Below are 21,496 nucleotides of genomic sequence, written 5' to 3' on the forward strand. Positions count from 1 at the left end.
ATTGAAGATATGTCTTTAAATTGCATGGTCTGATCTACATTTTGAGGTGTCCCACTGCCGATTCGGTTCTCAGTTCAGGGCAGGGTGACGGTATGAATCTGGAGAAAATTTAAAATTTACAGAGCTAATGTTACTGTACCCTGCATTTGATATAGAAATCGCATTACAAGCATGTTTTAATATCCGGCTCCTGTGGCTTTTCTGTTTTCCCCTCTCCACCATTGAAGATATGTCCTTTTAGCGTATTGACTGATCTACATTTTGACGGGTCACACTGTCGATTCGGTTCACTGGTCAGGCCAGGGTGACAGTATCAATCTGGAGAAAATTTAAGATTTACAGTGCTAATGGTACTATACACTGGATCTGATACAGAAATCGCATTACAAGCATGTTTTAATATCCGGCTGTTGTTTCTTTTATGTTTGCCCCTCTCTATCATTGAAGATATGTCTTTAAATTGTATGGTCTGATCAACATTTTGAGGTGACACACTGCCGATTCGGTTTTCAGTTCAGGGCAGGGTGACGGTATCAATGTGGAGAAAATTTAAAATTTACAGAGCTAATGTTACTGTACCCTGCATTTGATATAGAAATCGCATTACAAGCATGTTTTAATGTCCGGCTGCTGTGTCTTTTTTGTATACCCTACTCTATTATTGAAGATATGTCTATGAAGTGTAAGGTCTCATCTACATTTTGACGGGTCACACTGCCGATTCGCTTCACTGGTCAGGCCAGGATGACGGTATCAATATGGAGAAAATTTAAGATTTAAAGACCTAATAATACTATATGCTGCATTTGATATTGAAATCGAATTACAAGCATGTTTTAATATCCGCCTGCTGTGGCTTTTTTGTTTGCCCCTCTCTACCACTGAAGAAATGACTTTAAAGTGTATTGTCTGATCTACATTTTCAGGGGTCACACTGCCGATTCGGTTCACTGGTCAGGCCTGGGTGACGGTATCAATGTGGAGAAAATTTAAGCTTTAAAGACCTAATGTTTCTACACGCTGCATTTGATACAGAAATCGCATTACGAGCATGTTTTAATATCCGGCTGCTGTGGCTTTTCTGTTTGTCCCTCCCTACCACAGAAGATATGTCTTTGAAGTGTATGGTCTGATCTACATTTTGAGGGGTCACACTGACGATTCGGTTCACTGGTCAGGCCAGGGTGATTGTATCAATCTGCAGAAAATTTAAGATTTACAGAGATAATGTTACTATACGCTGCATTTGATATAGAAATCGCATTAAAAGGATGTTTTAATATCCGGCTGCTGTGGCTTTTCTGTTTTCCCCTCTCCACCATTTAAGATATGTCTTTTTAGTGTATTGACTGATCTACATTTTGACGGGTCACACTGCCGATTCGGTTCACTGGTCAGGCCAGGGTGACGGTATCAATCTGGAGAAAATTTAAGATTTACAGAGCTAATGGTACTATACACTGCATCTGATACAGAAATCGCATTACAAGCATGTTTTAATATCCGGCTGTTGTGTCTTTTCTGTTTGCCCCTCTCTATCATTGAAGATATGTCTTTAAATTTTATGGACTGATCTACATTTTGAGGTGTCCCACTGCCGATTCGGTTCTCAGTTCAGGCCAGAGTGACGGTATCAATGTGGAGAAAATTTAAAATTTACAGAGCTAATGTTACTGTACCCTGCATTTGATATAGAAATCGCATTACAAGCATGTTTTAATGTCCGGCTGCTGTGGCTTTTTTGTATGACCCACTCTACCATTGAAGATATGTCTATGAAGTGTATGGTCTGATCTACATTTTGAGGGGTCACACTGCCGATTCGGTTCACTGGTCAGGCCAGAATGACGGTATCAATATGGAGAAAATTTAAGATTTACAGACCTAATGTTACTATACGCTACACTTGATATAGAAATCGCATTACAAGCATGTTTTAATATCCGGCTGCTGTGGCTTTTCTGTTTGCCCCTCTCTACCATTGAAGATATGTCTTTGAAGTGAATTGTCTGATCTTCATTTTGAGGGGTCACACTGCTGATTCGGTTCACTGGTCAGGCCAGGGTGACGGTATCAATCTAGAGAAAATTTAAGATTTACAGAGCTAATGTTTCTATACGCTGCATTTGATACAGAAATCGCATTACGAGCATGTTTTAATATCCGGCTGCTGTGGCTTTTCTGTTTGCCCCTCCCTACCACAGAAGATATGTCTTTTAAGTGTATGGTCTGATCTTCATTTTGAGGGGTCACACTGCCGATTCGGTTCATTGGTCAGGCCAGGGTGACGGTATCAATCTGGAGAAAATTTAAGATTTACAGAGCTAATGTTACTATACGCTACACTTGATATAGAAATCGCATTACAAGCATGTTATAATATCCGCCTGCTGTCGCTTTTCGTTTTGCCCCACTCTACTATTGAAGATATGTCTTTGAAGTGTATGGCCTGACCTATATTTTGCGGGGACACACTGCCGATTCGGTTCACTGGTCAGGCCAGGATGACGATATCAATCTGGAGAAAATTTAAGGTTTACAGACCTAATGTTACTATACGCTGCATTTGATATAGAAATCGCATTACAAGCATGTTTAAATATCCGGCTGCTGTGGCCTTTCTACTTGCCCTTCTCTACCACTGAAGATATGTCTTTGAAGTGTATGGTTTGATCTATATTTTGAGGAGTCACACTGCCTATTCGGTTCACTGGTCAGGCCAAGATGACGGTATCAATCTGGAGAAAATTTAAGGTTTACAGAGCTAATGTTACTATATGCCGCATTTGATATAGAAATCGCTTTGCAAGCATGTTTTAATATCCGGCTGCTGTGGCTTTTGTGTTTGCCCCTCTCTACCATTGAAGAATGGTCTCTAAAGTGTATGGTCTGATTTATATTTTGAGGTGTCACACTGCCGATTCGGTTCACTGGTCAGGCCTGGGTGACGGTATCAATCTGGAGAAAATTTAAGATTTACAGAGCTAATGTTACTATACGCTGCATTTGATAAAGAGATCGCATTAGAAGCATGTTTTAATATCCGGCTGCTGTGGCTTTTCTGTTTGCCCCTCTCTACCATTGAAGATATGTCTTTGAAGTGTATGGGCTGATCTACATTTTGAGGGGTCACACTGCCGATTCGTTTCACTGAACAGGTCAGGGTGACGGTATCAACCTGGAGAAAATTTGAGATTAACAGAGCTAATGTTACTATTCCCTGCATTTGATATAGAAATCGCATTACAAGCATGTTTTTATATCCGGCTGCTGTGGCTTTTCTGGTTGCCATTCTCTACCATTGAAGATATGTCTTTGAAGTGTATGGTCTGATCTACATTTTGACGGGTCACACTGCCGATTCGGTTCACTGATCAGTCCAGGGTGATTGTATCAATCTGGCGAAAATTTAAGATTTAAAGACCCAATGTTACTATACGCTGCATTTGATATAGAGATCGCATTACAAGCATGTTTTAATATCCGGCTGCTGTGGCTTTTCTGTTTGCCCCTCTCTATCACTGAAGATATGTCTTTGAAGTGTATGGTCTGATCTACATTTTGAGGGGTCACACTGCCGATTCGGTTCACTGGTCAGGCCAGGGTAACGGTATCAATCTGGAGAAAATTTAAGATTAATTTTACAGAGCTAATGTTACTATACGCTGTATTTGTAAAAATATATATAATACTGCCTGTTCCATTTCTTTCAGCTTTCACAGATGAGGGCATGTTGTATATAGTATTCTGTTGCTATACAACATTAAAAAGCTTTTTTTAAAAAGAAATTTGTTGGTTCATGTTGAAAAATTGTCAGTTTTAAATTGTTGCGTCAACCATTTCTGTCAATTCATCACACAGCAACATTGATCAGGTCTCTGGTACTGAATTAATAGAGTTATAGGTCTATAATGCCTTTTTACAGATTAAAACTTCTAGTCATCAATATGTTTAAATTATAGTTACTTTAATATAACTGTTATATTACATTGGTATAATACGTACCTTAAACCTTGTCAGAACAATGTTTTCTTTTTTCTCCTAGTATCGTGTGCGCGGAACTAATGTGTCAAAAAACTTGAAACGGGGTCAATATTAAGATGTCTGCCTTTGGATCCTGGAGTTGTAGGTTCTGGGGTCGCGACAAGACCTTAATCTCTGAAAAAAAGTGTGAATCTTCAATACAACTAGGGTAAAATCAATAGATAAAACGGGAGACCATGTGAAATACAGTAGGAAATCATTACTACTATAAAATCTAAAATAAATTATACTTTGGTGATGACATCTGTCATCATTCTATTTACCTAGACTCATTTTATTTTATATTATTTTTTATTTTTTTTATTTTTTATTTATTTTTTTAGTCGGGGAGGGAGCGGTAATATATGAACCCGCTAGCCTAATGCTATTGAGTGAGAGATACGCAACGAGATATAGCTATTATATACTGAAAACCCTTCCTTGAAAGTGAAAGCATGGTGTCTTCAGTCAAAACTAGACAACGATTATCCCTGAAACATTAGAAGTACGCAAGTCAAAATAGGAGACATGAGCAGGATTCAAAGAGACACATTTGGTTGACTTGGTGAATAAATAGGGATCATCAACCTGACATGTCCGATCATACAATTGAGTTTCAAAGTTCTAGGTCAAGTGGTTCTTATGTTATGGACTGAAAATGGTTTCCCAATGTTCTGGCCCTTATGACCTTGAACTTTGACATAGTGACCCTAAAACCCTAGTTTCTTCAACGGTTACGGCCAGGCAATCAACTGCTGGAGGCGAAATAGCGTTTTCGAGCGTTCCTGACCAAACGCAAAAGTACACCCTTGCTCGGAAACCAGACCTTAACCAGGATGGCCTTCACCCGGGCGTGTCGGGCGTCCACTCTCTCTACAACGCCCACCCGGTGGCATCCCAGTTTTTTTCTACTGTTGCGGGACTGGACCCTGATATCAGAAAATGTTTTAAAACTGATAAAATAAATTCAAATTCACTATTTTTAACTGAAATTTTGAAATAATGTTATTTATACCATATCACACATCATACGTAAATACAATCAAAAACTCTTCAGTATTTATCATGAAAATGGACATTTAAATGAAATGACTTATCACTAAGTTTTTGCATTCCGCATTTTAATTTTCGTCACACAGGGGCAAATGTAAATGTAAGGTAGAATTATTATTTGGGTAAGTGATTGAACTCTAGTACTATGTCTACGGTCTGGCCCGACTTTAACGCATCCGCACTCATTTGGTTTCTAGTCATACATTATTTTTATTCTTTTTACGTTCTGTTATAATGATAAATAACTACTTGAATATAAAGGCATGTAAAATGCATATACGCCTTATGTATAAATTTAGTGCCTGGGACACATACGAAACTATTAAAATATTTTTCTAATTGGAATTCCCTACTTTCGTTTTAGTGAAAGATAATTATAAGGGGATGCAATTCCGAGGAATTCTTTGTGATTAATTTCACTTTTATTGAAAATAAATGACAACTGTACCTGTAAACTGCTGCAACTGCCAGCAGTTGTTGCATTTAACTGCTGTAGCTGCCAGCAGTTCTAGCAGTTAACTGCTGTAAATGCTAGCAGTTGTTGCAGTTAACTGCTGTAAATGCTGCAACTGCTAACTGCTCACTTTTCATCGATCAGACTGTCCATATTTAATTTGCACTCCAACATTGCATAGCTTGCATCTAATCGTAATGAAATTGCGGCACAAGCAAAAAACTTACTTCAAACGTGAAATGGACTCAACAGTATCTTTCTTACATCCATTCTATACATAGAGCATGACGTCACTCTTTCCGTCTGACCTCTATACTAAGGACTGATAACTAGCCGATGTTTGATAATGGGGAACATTAGTCAGTTACTTCCCCTGATTATGTCCAAGATGTAGATTGGTCCTTCCTTGGTTTTTATCGTTGACTTCTATGTAATTTTCAAAAGCAGTATCTATACTAAATTTCATTGGATTGGAAAAATTAAGGACGGGTTTTCTCTTAGGGGCCCTCTATTAAATTTGGGTTGGTTTAATCATTTTATTTAGAAACCTATACTCATAAAAGCATATTTAAATTTTGACCAACCGCAACATCTTGGATAAAGGTATAACGAAAAAGTAAGAGGAATCCAACTGAAAGGGACCAATGTAATATCTGGTTATCCTTGCGCTTTATCATACAACAATTCAAGGGAAGTAACAAGCTAATGTTCCTCATTGTACATACACTAAAATATAGTCCTGCAGAGGTGGTAAAATGTTCAGAATTACCTTTTTTGGCATGTTATTAAAAGAAATATTAAGATTGCGATTACAAAAACTGTTAAAACCTTTATTGTTTCCTAACTCGTGCCATAGAATTATTTTCTGACAAAAATCTACTTTTACTTTCCTATACTATAATATTGCAACATGGAAGACTTGGAATCATAAGATCAACGTCGGAGAAGTTTGGTTTTAAACGTCTAAAGAATTAATGCACAAATAGTGCTTAAGTCATGTCATCAAGAAGGAGGACTGCATTGCTATTTTGCCTACAGGCTACGGAAAAAGCCTGATATACCAGCTGGCATCCCATGTTTTAAAGACAAAGTATGAGTTGAAAAATCCATATGTCTCATATTAACTCCAGGGAACAGCATTGCGCAAGACCAGATATTATCTCTACAGAAACTAGGCATAAGTGCTTGACGTCCTGTAGATTATAGCTGTTCAAGGGCACAGACAACAGATAGCGACCAAGACGACGATGATACATGTTGAAAATCAATGCCGATAAAACTGAAGTAATTGTATTTACCTCTCAAAGAAAGGAAAAACATATTGAATCGGTGTCTGTGAAAATTGGAGAAGAAAATATTATACAATCTAAATGTGTAAGGAATCTTGGTGCTTTTCTAGACTACAAAATGAGCATGGACAAACATATTAACTCAGTTTGCAGATCGGGATACGGACAGCTACGTCAAATAGGCCACATCAGGAAATACCTAAATACAGATGCTACAAAATCGATAGTAAATTCACTCGTCACTTCACACCTTGATTATTGCAATGCGCTCTTGTATTGTTCCGAATCCTTGCTGAATAGACTTCAAAATCTTCAGAACACTGCAGCTAAATCATAACGAGAATACGCGTTTTTAAATCACAATGCACCGGTCTTAAAAAGAACTGCATTGGATACCAGTTACTCACAGAGTGGACTTTAAGATTCACACATACAAAGCATTGCATGACCAGCCACCGATCTATGTTAAATAATTGCTAGAACTCTATCAGCCAGCAAGAAATTTGAGACCCAAGAACAACTCAAAACAACTAGTCGTTCCAAAAAGCAAAACTATGAGGTATGGTGATCGTAGTCTTTCATCAGCTGCACTGAAGTTATGGAATACTCTTCCATTAGAGACGCTAAAAGTTTGAATGCTTTCAAAAAAGTCATTAAAACGCACTTTTTCTTCAAGGTCTATTAAAACTAACTTTGCACTAGAAAACAATATGTTGTATGACTGTGCAATAGAAGTTATTCACTGTTCTTTATCTAGTATAATTAATATGTAGAGTCAAACCTGATCCTAGCTAACCACCTTTTATTGTTGATACATTTTTGAATATATTTTTTGTGTGTTGTATTGTGTGTCCATATCATTCTGTGATATTTAGTTGGTACAGCGCTTTTGTACGTTTATTTAATAGATGAAAAGAGCGCTATAAAAATCTGGTAAATAATAATAATAATAATAATAAAAAATAATAATAATGGTGATGATGATGATGAGAGAGGTGGCAATGTACCGCTTGGTGTCCTCATATGGAATGTATTAAAAGGCAGATGTTCACTTGTGTATGCGAACCCAGACGCACTTTCAAGTACCAAAAAAGGAGAACATCTCAGACAGTTTTAGCTGGAGACTGTACTTTCTTGTGTGGCTGTTGTTGAAGAGCACATAATACTGGAATGGTAAATAAATAACATTCTAGGGGTCGGTTGTTGCAAGGTTCGGATGAATGATATACTAGTACAGTGATCGGCGTATCTATACTGTGAAATCATTTAATTTCGTGGGCATGAAATTTCGTGGTTTTGGTCAAAACGGCAATTTCGTGGGGATGAAAATTCGTGGATTTCAACTTGTGAACATAAAATGAGTGTGAATTCAAAATTTGTTGGGATTAAATTTCGTGTATAGATTCAACCACGAAATCCACGAAAAATAGTCCCCCGCGAACAATAATGATTTCACAGTATTACCATTTTTATTGTAAAATATTTTACTACCTCTTTCCACAATATATGTCATTGTCAATTTGAAACTAAAAATACTTGTGTATCTCATACTTTTCATGCATATCATGTATAAATCATATAATTACTATCGTGGAAATACAAAAGAATACAGTTATTTTGTTACGCGTCTTTAAGTATTTGACCCCGTTAGCTAAACAAGCTACAGGTTTAGATTGTATTCCATCGCGTTTTGTGAAAGATAGAACTCCCATTATTACTCAACCTCTTGTACAAGTCATTAGTCTTTCTCTAATTCAAGGTGTTGTTCCAGATAATCTGAAGTCTGCTAGGTCGTTCCTATTTCTAAGAAAAATGACAAACCCTCTGTAGGTAACTATCGCACAGTTTCAATATTAAAGGTTGTTTTAGAACAATTGTATTTCAAGGATAACAAGCAAATTCGATGAATTGGAATCCCCCGCCGAAAAGGTCAGAGTTGAGGAACGGCAAAAAAATATATCCAGCAAAAAGTTAAGAATGTTACCAAGAAGCAAATAATTTCATTAGTCAAAATCAAAAAAAAAAGAAAATGAATGGTTTGTTTGGGTGGGGGGTGGGTGAGGATACAACAGTTTACATGTTGATTATAAATATTGATAGAAAACGAAAAATGAAAAAAAAAAATGGGGGGGGGGGGGGTGTGAGGGGGAGGGGGGTGACCAAGTGACCAGGTAAGGTGGTGACCAGGTGTAGGTACACAACATCACATGTTTATAATAAATGTTCATGGAAAGATGGAAGAAGTTTAATGAAATTCTTCCAATTGGTTGGTTTGTTATGTACAGATCATGGATTTTTAAACAATAAAGGGCAATAACTATATGGAAAATTTACCAATCGAAAAAAACTTGAAGGCATCGTCGCAGTATCTTGGTTCATGTCTATTCAAGTTGATGAAATTCTACCTGCTAGTTACTGAGAAATGCTGCAGACGGACATTTTTCATTAAATCAAGGGCAATAACTCTGAGGGAAATTGACCTATCAAAAAAAAACTGGACGGGCATCAGCGCAGTATCTTGGTTCATGTCTATTTCAAATTTGATGAAATTCTACCTGTTAGTTACTGAGAAATGGCCGCAGACAGACATTTTTTTATTAAATCAAGGGCAATAATTCTGAGGGAAATTGACCAATCAAAAAAAAACTTGACGGGCATCATCGCAGTATGTTGGTTCATGTTTATTTCAAGTTTCATGAAATTCTACCAAGTAGTTACTGAGAAATGGCTGCGGACGGACGGACGGACGGACTGACTGACGGACGGACAACGCCATTTCAATACCCCCCTCCCGATTTCATCGGCGGGGGATAATATATAAAGTCGTTTATAAATTTCAGTCCGGGGTCAGTAGTGGGTTTTCAACGGACACGTGCTTGATTAATCTGACTGATTATATTGGGATGGAAATGGATAAAGGTCATGTTATAGTGATGATTTTATTGGATATACAGAAAGCTTTCGATACAGTCAATCACTCGTACTGGTCTATTTTTTTTCAGTTATTTCAATGACATGTCAGCTGTGGTTAAAAACAAGTTCTAAATATATGCAGATGATTCGGATATACTTGGTACAGATAAACGTAAGGCAAACATTACAATTGCCCTGACATCTTGTAAGTCAATGGTTGGTGGACAATACGCTGTCCCCTGTCCCTTCATTTAGAAAAATCTATTTTGTTTGAGCCTAAACATAGGTGAAAGACAAACTCGACTCTCCAGATCTCTTGTAATGATTCAGTTATCAAATCTACTTCTTCCGTTTTGATGCAATTTGGATCAAAATTTATCTTTGACACCATGGCTCGTTCAGTTTTACAAAACTCTAATGCTGGGTTAAAGTAACTTTACCGTAAGAGAGCTTTAATTACTGAAGACACCAAGAAACTTCTTGGCATGTCCCTTATTCAATGTCATTATGATTGTGTCTGTTTGATATGGTACAATGGTCTGACTCAGTAGTTAGGAAACAAACTACAAACAACACAGAATATGTTAATAAGATTTGTTCTTATCTCGCCGATAGGTCTCACAATTGGAAAGACGGCTTTCAACAGGTTGCCAGTGAAAAAAAATGTAGACCAGATTATCCTATAGCAAGTATTAAAGTGAAGAATGGGCTAGCTCCAGTTTATATGGGAGAACGTTTTATCCCCCAGAACAGTGTTCATTCATATAGGACAAGCTTAAGTCACGTGCGTATTTTGCTATCCCAAAGGTTAAAGGATTTGATTGAAAACCTTTCTGCTATTTAGGACGTTCATTATGTAACAATCTACATACATTTTACTATTACATGTACTCACATTGATAAGTTAGCAAGTTCATAACAGTTGTAGAGGAGTAAAGAAGTTTTTTGCTTGAAAGACTGACATAATTATTTCTGTCATTTGTGAACATTAAACGTAATATTTTCGGAAGAAATTTTATTCGCGTTGTCTCCCTTTACTTATATGTTCTGTGTTTAAAAACTTTCGGACTGCTAAGATTGTGTATCCTATACAGTTTCTGTGATATTTATCTTGTCATGTGATTATTTAGAATTATATAAGTTATTATGACAGTGATTTAAGTTGTAATATGTGCTGTGAAATAAGGTTACTTTTATAAAATTTAATGGTGCAATAATTTCACTTATTTAAGCATTTTGTTTCCTTTAAATTTCCTTTAAATTTCCCTTAAATTGCCTCTCTATGTCATGACGCCAGTGCAAAGGACGACAATTGAAATAAGAGCTCTCTCTTTGGTGTTGGTGTGTATGTCATGTTATTATTTATTCTCATGTATATAATATTTGTAAATTTCTGTACATGTTGTTTTCAAATATTTCTTGAGTGCATAACTTACCGAAATAAATATGTCTGCCTATCCGTCAACAGCTCAATTTAAGTAATTTCAGTCACGAAATACTTAAGTCAGCAAACCACTGTTTTGCATACTAATCTTTAATTCGTTGTACAACATCTTTTCATTTTTGCTGCTTGTGGCCATAGGTTTGTTAATATGATTGAAAACTGAGTCTTTATGATCTTAGTTGTTGCTGATTAATATTTTAAGAAACTGATAACAACTCATTGTTACGATATGGTGATATATTTAAGATCAATGAGAGTGCGATATAGCTGAGAATATCAAAAATGAAAAGTATTATACCTGGCGCAATCCATTAAAAAATAAACTGATGTATATTCTTTCCTGAAAAAATCTAACAGGCTTGCCACCATATTGTACTACAGAACATCAACAAATACCATTTATCACATGTTTGCGTCGTTGGAATGTAAGAAAGCCATTACCACGGGTGGTAAACGCACAATCCAATTCCCACTGTGAATACGCTAAAAATGGGTTGCGCGACTTCCGGTGCTGGTGTTGCGCATCAATATATACAAAATCGAGGTAGGTTGGTTTTTGTTGTTGTAAATGATGACACATGTTGTAAATGATGACACATTTACGAGTGTTTTCGAAAAAAAAGCAAAATGCTATTCGACATAAAAATGAATAAAGATCATACGTGTGAAATACCAACTTATTAATTTAAGAATCAGCATTGTTATGACGAAAGCTCTGCTGGCTCGAACTGCCCAAAAAGCATGGAATCATGAAAAATGCAGATTTTCTAACTCGTGTGCCTTCTTTCTGGAAATGTGACGCTTCTTATGATCAAACGTGTAAAACAGTCAGGAATATTACATACGCTTGAATGAAATATTGTTTTTGGGGGAAAAGATTGGCAAAAAGTAATCGGGAATGGGGTTGTGCCCCGGGAATGGAGTTGCGCGTATACATTATATACATGATGATGTATATGAGCAACTCCATTCCCGGTGCGCAACCCCATTCCCGATGATTTTTTGTCAATTATGTCTCCCGTAAGCAGGACTTGAAGCAAATAATTTTAATATTCGATACTTTATAACAGTTGAGTTATCAAAAAAGCATCAGATGTCCTCAGATTAGGCATATGAGGTCAGAAACTTCCGTTTTTTTTTATTTTATAGTTTTTTCACGTTTCGTGTCGCCCGAGTTTTAGTGATAATAGAGCCGAATAATAAATTACAAAACAGATACTTTACACATATAATGTATTATCATATTTGTGTCGAATAGCATTTTGCTTTTTTTCGAGAAAATTTATTCTTGTCTTATACTAAGCAAAATCTTAACTTCACATACCTCAATTTCGTCTTTTTTTACGCGCAACACCAGCACCGGACGTTGCGCGACCCATTTTAAGCGTATTCCCAGCGGGAATTGGATTGCGCGTTTACCACCCGTGATTAATTAAAAATGATAATACACTAGTGTAATAAAGCTTTGACGTCGACGTCGTTTATAGTATAGATGTTGGTCAAATTGACATCTTTATATAGTAAAAAAAGTAGAATTGTTTATGTTTCGAGAGGGAAAGCTGACATGTGATAAAAGAATATTACATTTGTGACTTTCCACAATGAATTTATAAAACTCGTTCAATAAAATTAATTAAATGCTCGGCAGAGCCTCCCATTTTATTATTATATTCAACTCGTTTAATAAATTCAATATGAAAAGATATTCATGCAATATTCTCAATATATGAATTGAACTGATAAAAAGCAAAAAGATAAAAAATTGTTGGATTTGAACCCGTTACTAAAACACATGAGTTAAGATACATACAACATGTTCAGTTTTAAAACGCCTGTTTGCCAAATGAACGTATCGCTATAACTGCTTTATTCTGCTTTTTACAACGTTCACGTACTGGTATTGCCAGATTGAGTATGTTTTACACAGTGGTATTACCAGTTTGTGAAATATGTAAAATGCAGAACAAAGCAGCATGATGCTTTTGTACTGGGTTGGACACATTCTTAGCATTTTATACCAAACTCTGTTAATATCTCAAGACTATGTCCTCCTGTAGTGTAATAGGCAAGCGATATTTCAGACCGATATTAAGTTTTAACTAAGAATACCACCTAGTCTCCTGAAACAATAAAATTCAAGATCCAAGTCCAACTTTGGTAGACCCTGTAAATAAAATTTTATGCAGAATGGCAGGCTTTTTATCTCTTGCTAGCTATTAAAACTGACTTATCCATATTAAATGTTTAAGTTCTATCCCTGCCAGTTTGACTGCATAAGCTTAAGCATGAGCAAATGTTCCGTGATAAATGGGCCATTTCCCTCTGACTCAAGGATTTTTATGGGTTGTGGGGAGTCTGGAAGTCCCTAGAGCGCATTATTTCTAAAACAAAATCATGAAAGAGTATGAATATATGTATTTGTAACATCTAAAGAAATAAAGCAGATAAACCTGAAATGAATGTTGCGTTGATACACTTGCAACTGTTTTTGTTTAATTTGCATAAACGTTTGCATATTTCATTTATATTGTTATAAGAGGTATAACGAATGTTCCAAGTAAGACATTTCTGACATAATGACAAAATATGTGATTATCTTGACACTTTATGAGTTTAACGAATACATGTCGTTTAAACGTGTTTATTTCTGTAGTTATATCAGCTAACTGAACCATCTGAAAAAAGCGATTGGTGCGTCTTCATCTAATTTGTCTATAGCATCATTGTTAAAGGGCTGTTAGATCTAAAAATAGGAATACTTTAAACGACTTCTTCTTATGAACAACATGATGGATCTTCATCAAACTTGCATTTAGGCGTTATTGTAAAATCTCCAAAATGTTTACCATAATACCGCTTTGCCCCTTTTAGGAGCTGCAATTGCTCAAAATAAAAGTACATTTGAACTCCTATTAACGGCCGCCGCCAGACATAAAAAAGAAAATGCCTTTAAACTTCTCTTCATGAACCGTTTGATGATTTAAAATCAAAATTAGTAGCATAGCGATAATTTCCTCTCCTGATTTTTTAAAATATATATTTGGTTGCATCCTTGCTGGGGCTGCTAGAGCTCAAAATGGAAAAATCGTTAAAGGACTAACTCTCTTGAACAACTCAATGGATATTCATCAAACTTGGTCTATAGCCTCATAATAATGTCTTCTCCCAAGTTGGCTAAATGGGGCTCTTGGCCCTTTTAGGGGTCAGTGATTCAAATATTAGAAATGATTTTAAACAATTTCTTCTCGGGAGCCCCTTAATGGATCTTCATCAAACTCGAAGTTTATTACAATTCATATTCTTGATGTAGGGGCACTGGAGCTAAAACAGTAAAAACCTATGAACAATTTCTTTTCGTGAAATATTTGATGTAGCTTCATTTTAAGAACCTCTATATTTTTATTTTAAATAGGAGCGTTTGACCCCATGAAAGATTCGCTGGAGAGAAAAAAGGATCTGTAGCATCATTTTAAGAACCTCTATATTTTTATTTTAAATAGGAGCGTTTGACCCCATGAAAGATTCGCTGGAGAGAGAAAAGACGCCTGAGCTAACATTTGAGAAGAAAACCCTTTCAATGGTTTTTCTCATAAACGACATAATAGATCTTCACCAAACTTGCTTTGCAGCATCACTGTACAGTCTGTTCAAATGGTTCTGCTTTCTTGATCGGAGTTAGGGGCTGTCACAGCAAAAGCGGAGGAAAACTTTTTAAACACTTTTAACTTACCGTTTAATAGATGTTCAGAAAACTTGGTGGAAACAATTTAAATGTCGTTGTCCCCCTCAGGTGAACGACAAGTTTATGAAGTAGATAAAATCTGGTCAAACGAGCGACAAATGTTTTGGCAGTAGTACATGTGCAAAAATATAGACAAGTGCCTTTTTTCATTTGAATTCACCATTGTTTTAATTGCAGAATATCATTCCTATTTTACTTGGTGCGATACATTTTCTGGACTTCTACATGCCATAAGTTTTAGTGCATGTTTAATCTTTTTTGTTTTGGCATTTGTCAATTTGTTTACGTAAACAGTAAACATCTGATGGTGTGCATTTTTATTCCAGATTATGAAAAGGAGGAGACATTGTTATTAAGTTGGTCTCTCTTACTTGTATGAAATAAAATTTAGCATATTCGCTTGTCATAACACGTATATTTATCAACACATGTTGGAAGTTTGGCCTTTTGCAACATGCATGTTCGTCAACTGATGTCATATGTTTTTGCTTTTAGCAACAGGCGGACATTCATCATGAAATGTCACATTTGTCACATTTTACACCATGCATAGAATATTGGTTTATATCTTAAGTTAATTGCAAAATAAGGAAATTAAGCTCATACCACTTTCATTAGCTTCCCCGCAATATGACGTTCGCAGAACACATTTTTGTTTTGCTTTTATACAAACTGTATCCGGTTTGAAATCTATAAATAAGAATGTTTCCAGACGATTTCAATCTTGAATTAATTGCAAGCAGTGAACACAAGGTAAGTGGTATTTTTATATAAAAAGATGTAACTGATTTTGATATGAATTTAATGACAGTATCTCTAATCTTCTAATTGATGAATTACGTATATATAGAAGATGTCTAGCGTTGTAATGGAACTTCAGTTCAGTAAAAAGAAAGATACGTCTATACAATTAATTTTACAAAAATCTATCACTTTTTCCATAAGGAATTGATTACCAAGGTGCATCAAGAACTGACAAACATTGTAATCAGTTTAATTTGCGACCTTTTTAAGGTATTTGCCTATTAGTATTAGGTCATTATAAAATGATTAGGGTACAGAACAGAGACAAACACCCGTGCATCAAATGTCGCATGGTCAAACTTTCTAGGAATAAACCAAGAATATGCTTATTTTATTTTATTGAAGAGAAATTAATGTTGTACAGTAGATGATATTTGTTAAGCTATTCTGCTCGTCATGTGTATCGAAGTTTCGCCAAAAGGTCTGCCATACTAATATTTTAGATAATGCACATATTGACATGTGAATACCTAATCTCACATTGTTTTTATTAGTTCTTCGATTTATTTCAGAGTGTTTAATAAAATGTTTACCAAGAGTGTTTTTATTCTGGCTGTCGTTTGCTTCGCTGCGACAATGGCAGAACCAATTTCTGAAGGAGGGGGTTCGTCTGCGCCAGGGCCTGGAGGTGCACCTGGCAGAATAATCCCTGGGGGTATAAGTGAATGTTTACCGTTTGATCCTTTCCATCAAGTGGTTGCCGATTTCGCAGTAGGACAATTGGGAAATGGATACACACTGATAAAGATCCGAGGAGTACGAACTCGAGTAAGACCTAGTTTATTCTCAAGTATACTAATAATACAAAATGTTCCTAATTGTAATGCTTCGAATTTGGACGTATATCGTGCACATGGGGTGTTTGAGTGCCAAAATTTTGAAAAATAATTATGTGGTTCTGACCTACTATTGAAACTTTGGTAAGGCCGTTATTTGTTATTGAGATATTGCATGTTGTTTTAAGGCAGTAGACACGATATAACAATCGGCATTTTCCGTTCGATTACGTATTTATCCGTATGTGATTTCGGCATTCTCCGGTTGTTACGAAGTTATGGCCGAATGACGCCGAGAAAGCTTACAATGACGGGTCTGCCCCTCTATTGTGAACTATTTGATAGACTCATTTAATTTAAAGATTGAATACAGCTTAAGCCGGTGCTAGGGGGGCGTGGGCAGAGTTGCATTTTCCATTACTGATCATGAACAGACTCAATCAGACCGAGTCTGCAATTTTCACTGTTAGCCTTGTTCTCGGTGCTTCCGAGGGATCTACTTTTCAGATTTATTATTGTTTGTACATAATATGTCTGGTGATAAGGAATGTGTATTGTTTTGTGTTGAAATTAAGTCATCTTATTCAACTGAAGTTTTCCTGAAGAACAACCCGTTCCCGTATTCTTATGTGTGAGGGATTCCAAATTGTATGAAAATATATTTTGCCTTAAAAACTTGATTTATCAAACCTTATTTGCCTCGCATGTGTCCACTCAATTGCCTCGCAGGGATCCAAAGTCGCAGAAGTGACGCCCCTCAACACACAAAAAGGAAAGGAATTTATATAGTGTGCTGGCTTAAAATGCCTAACTTTTTAAAACAAACGTGAAACATCTCGAAAAGCTGTACTCTTAGGTGTACTAAATCAGTTCAGTCGTTTTCAGTATTTTAATTGAAAAAAAAACAACAACAAATTTGGCATTTAGTATTCAAAACGCTTTAAATTTCTCACTATGCAATATGTATGTGTGTTCGGGTTTAACGTCTTTTTCAACATTTTTTTCAGTCATATAAATGACGGTGTCTACTTGTAGCAGTGAGCACAATGCCCAACTTTATAGTACTGCCTCACTGGAATATCACGCCGTAGACACATGACGTGATACCCCACCCAGTCATATTATACTGACACCGGGCTGACCAGTCCTAGCACTACCCTCTTAATGCTGAGCGCCAAGCGAGGAAGCTACTAGTACCACTTTTACGTTTTTGGCCGGGGATCGAACCCACGACCTCCCGCACTCGAAGCGGACCCTCTAACACTAGGCTACCGAGGCGGTTACTACTATGAAATATAGGCAACAAAATAGTATATGATATGAAATGTAACAAATGTTCAAAATTGTATAATAACAATTCGATGATAATAAATCCATAATAAATGCCCTTATTTTTGCATATTTGTGACAAGTTAAAACATAGCAAAAGTTCCTTCTAGGGCGCATCTATATAAATATATAATGATCATCTTATAAAATGTTGGTTTCAATGTGTGTTTTAAATATTGGCCATCAGTGTGTGTGGCACCCCAGGATTTGACGCAAGGAGACCATTCTATCTTATTGACATATACATGTATTTGCTTTATTTTGTTCTGTCTAACATTCTAATGTAGTGATTTGATGTGCTAACAGTCTACGTCCTCTGTGCACACAACAAACTTAGTGGTCAACGATCAAGTAATACATGGCTGTAACTTCTAAAGAAGTATCTGTCTTAAATCTCGTAAGCGTGACATCCGGTCATTCGATGTGTGAAAATATTGCGCACAATGAGAGGATCGCAATAGGGTTTGTTGTCACATATTGACCATTCATTCGGAGGTAACGACCTATGTAAACCTTTGTGACAAATAAGATGTTTGCATGTTTCAACCACGCCACTTTTCCATCCTCGGGTTTAGTAAAATGTAATTAGCCAGAGAGTCGCCTCAATAAGAAAAGAAGCATTTTAACGTCAGAGGTTATTTTTAAAGTCACGGAGTCTAATTGGCCAGCTTGTAATGACAACAGTTTTATAGGTCAGTTCTCAGTCAAGTGTGACTTACCAATTCTTAAGCGTTCCTTCTCAAGAGGAGGAACAATTACATTTGAAGACGGAAACTGAAAAGGATCAACAAGGCTTGTATGACTAACCTGTTCTAAGATTTCAAAGTCTTACTGAGCCGTTAGCTGCATGAATTTTCTAGTATGGTTATTTAATATTTTCCATTATTTTAGGTTGTAGCTGGCACAATGTTCCACATGGAGCTACTTGTTTCCAGAGATACATTCTATAACAAAAAAGTAAGTAAATCATATTTATTTGAAATTTCAACGCGTGTATTAGTAAAGAGCATGTTAAGGTTTGCCTGCTTTTAAATTTTGTCTTTTGGCAGTTCCTGTGATATGCAGGTTCCATAACCTCAGATCCCTTTCTAAATTCTAGTTTGTTTAGTTCTGCTCATTGTTTTCTCGTTTAGGGCAAACCCATTATTTTAACTGGGGACGCCGCTTTTCATGGAATTACATGCAAGTGTATCATTGAAGGTTCCATGTGCACCGCCGTATGAACACATCTGCGGATGTCTCTAAATTATTTTTGTACTTGTAGCATGTGTAAATGTTGAGTTCTGCTCAACCTGGGGCTAGAGGGCGTGGACGGTAGCATGCATTTCCACTACCGTCCATGAACAGGCTCAGTCAAACCGAGCTTGCAACATTTTCGTTTTTGTCGTGTTGAGCGACCTGTGGAGTTTCCGCTTTTTCTATTTTATTATCACAGCTAGCAGCGTTGTTTGTGCCGTATGGCGGCCGTAAAAAGTCTCCCCGTACATTCAATCAGGGCTGCTATATTTCTTCTCAGATCGTTAAGCACGACTTTTATGCCGTGTTATTGGTACTGTTTAGTTTCTCAGCTTGAACGTTTTGCCTTGGTGGTTCCAATAAGTACTCCTGCTTTCATAGCTTTGGGTATTGTATAATCACCCCTTGGATATGGTGCTTGCTTTTTAATTTTGTCTTTTGGCAGTTCCTGTGATATGCAGACTCCCCTTTCTAAATTCCAGTTTGTTTAGTTCTGCTCATTGTTTTCTCGTTTAGGGCAAACCCATTATTTTAACTGGGGACCGACCATACGCCGCTTTTCAAGGAATTACATGCAAGTGTATCATTGACGGTTCCATGTGCACTGCTGCATATGAACACATCTGTGGATGATTCTAAATTATTTTTGTACTTGTAGCATGTGTAAATGTTGAGTTCTACTCAACCGGGGGCTAGAGGGCGGGGACAGTAGCATGCATTTCCACCACCGTCCATAAACAGGCTCAATCAAACCGAGCCTGCAACATTTTCCTTTTTGTCTATTTTAAGTAGCAGCTTAAAGTTTTTGCGTTTAACTTACGATCTTGTGGTGAAAGATGATTTTATTTATTACAGTCATATGGTTAAGGAAGTCTTCATTTATCACAGTTTAAGTAACACTGTATTTTACGGTCATGTGGTTAAGGAAGACTTAATTTTTACCAAAGTTACGCCGAAAGCGTTGGTCCTGTGGTTAAGGAGGACTTCGTTTGCCATATTTTAAGTAACGCCAAAAGCGTTGGTCTTTTGGTGAAAGAGGATTTCTTTTTATCCGTTTAGGTAACACCAAAAACGTCGGTTATGTGTTTATAGAGTACCGCGTTTATCACAATTTAAGTAACGCCGAAAACTACTGTCTTATGGTTAAGAAGGATTTCGTTTACCACAGTTTAAGTTACGCCGAAAGCTTGGGTGTGCGATTAACGAGGACTTTATATACCACGTTTAAAGTTACACCAATAGCTACGGTCATTTGGTTAAAGAAGACATTGCTTTCCAAAGTTTAAGGAACGGCGAAGGTTACAGTCATGTATTTTTTAAAGGTGTACCTCGTTTACCACAGTAATAAACGCCGAAATATACGTCCGTGTGGTGAAGGGGGACTTCATTTTTCACGGTTTAAGTAACACCAAAAACTTAGCCCCAACGCGTGACTCTACTTACCTCCCCTTACGGTCCGTCCACAGAGTCGCAAGCAACAACTATTTAAAATCGGCGTAATCGAGGTACTTCAGTCTGATTACGCCCGATTTCAGACGTGGCTTAATTAGACGTAATATCAGACTGAAATGAATTGAGAGTGATAATTACGTCACGGGTTGGACTACCGAAAACTGTAATCACGTACAATTATTTACGAGAACTTCATTTACCATTCTTGTTATCAGCCATATAGTTTTAATGTGTGGATTCGACTATATTATGATGCCCTAAACTCCAAGCAAAGATCGTTCGAAGCCATGCTTAAACAGACTTTACCGTCCATGACGGGCTTAATCAAACCGAGCCTGCAACATTTTATATTTTCTGTCGTGTTGAGCGACCTGTGAAGTTTACACTTTTTTCTATTTTACACAAATAAAACACAGTTTTATTAGTTTATGGCAATTTTTAATAATGAAGTTTATTGTTGAACTTAATACGGAAACAATGGAAAGCGGTAATAAGTCACATGTTAAGATTACCGTAAGTGTACCAAACACCATTATTACGTTTACATTTAACAGCAAATCGTGTCAAAATAATTTGACTTAACCCTTTTTAGCACGCTGAGCGGCAGCACGAATTTCTCTTAATTATCAAATCATTATCTTTTCAGATTTATGAACAGTGTGATGTGAAGGTTGTACACACACCTTGGATCGCAGGACAGGAATTGACCCTACGCAGCAAACAATGTAAAGAAACATGTTGCCCTAATTAATAAAGTGAAGAAGCTGAATAATCTACACTGTAATTCTGTGATTTTTGTCTCATTCTGTTCAATGTTTTGTTATTGTTTTATTGGCCAAAAATGTTTATGGACGACTAAAAACAAGGTTTACTTGTCGGGTTGTGTAATACAACAAAACGCTTAAAGGAGCATTGAATGAACGTGAATAGCGAATATCTAATGTTTTCAAAGAGAGCTGTCTTGTTTCAAGGAAATCGCAC

The 21,496-nt window shown here is 36.6% G+C and overlaps 1 protein-coding gene across 2 annotated transcripts in view; it reads left to right on the forward strand.

The window, feature by feature from the left end:
* The window catches only part of LOC123529006 (uncharacterized), a 74,627-nt gene extending 53,336 nt beyond the window's left edge, over positions 1–21,291 (forward strand). Inside the window, exons 1-4 of one of the 2 annotated variants that reach the window (XM_045310138.2) lie at positions 15,516–15,671; positions 16,235–16,490; positions 18,719–18,784; positions 21,162–21,291. In XM_045310138.2, coding sequence (XP_045166073.2) covers positions 16,248–16,490; positions 18,719–18,784; positions 21,162–21,266 — 414 coding nt within the window. In that variant the 5' untranslated portion in view covers positions 15,516–15,671; positions 16,235–16,247 and the 3' untranslated portion in view covers positions 21,267–21,291. Of the gene's footprint in view, positions 1–15,515; positions 15,672–16,234; positions 16,491–18,718; positions 18,785–21,161 lie in introns of those variants that run through there. The other variant, XM_053521244.1, reaches the window with a different exon arrangement.
* Positions 21,292–21,496: the final 205 nt, after the last annotated feature.

Source organism: Mercenaria mercenaria, chromosome 13, assembly GCF_021730395.1.
Source record: "Mercenaria mercenaria strain notata chromosome 13, MADL_Memer_1, whole genome shotgun sequence".
Taxonomy (NCBI): domain Eukaryota; kingdom Metazoa; phylum Mollusca; class Bivalvia; order Venerida; family Veneridae; genus Mercenaria; species Mercenaria mercenaria.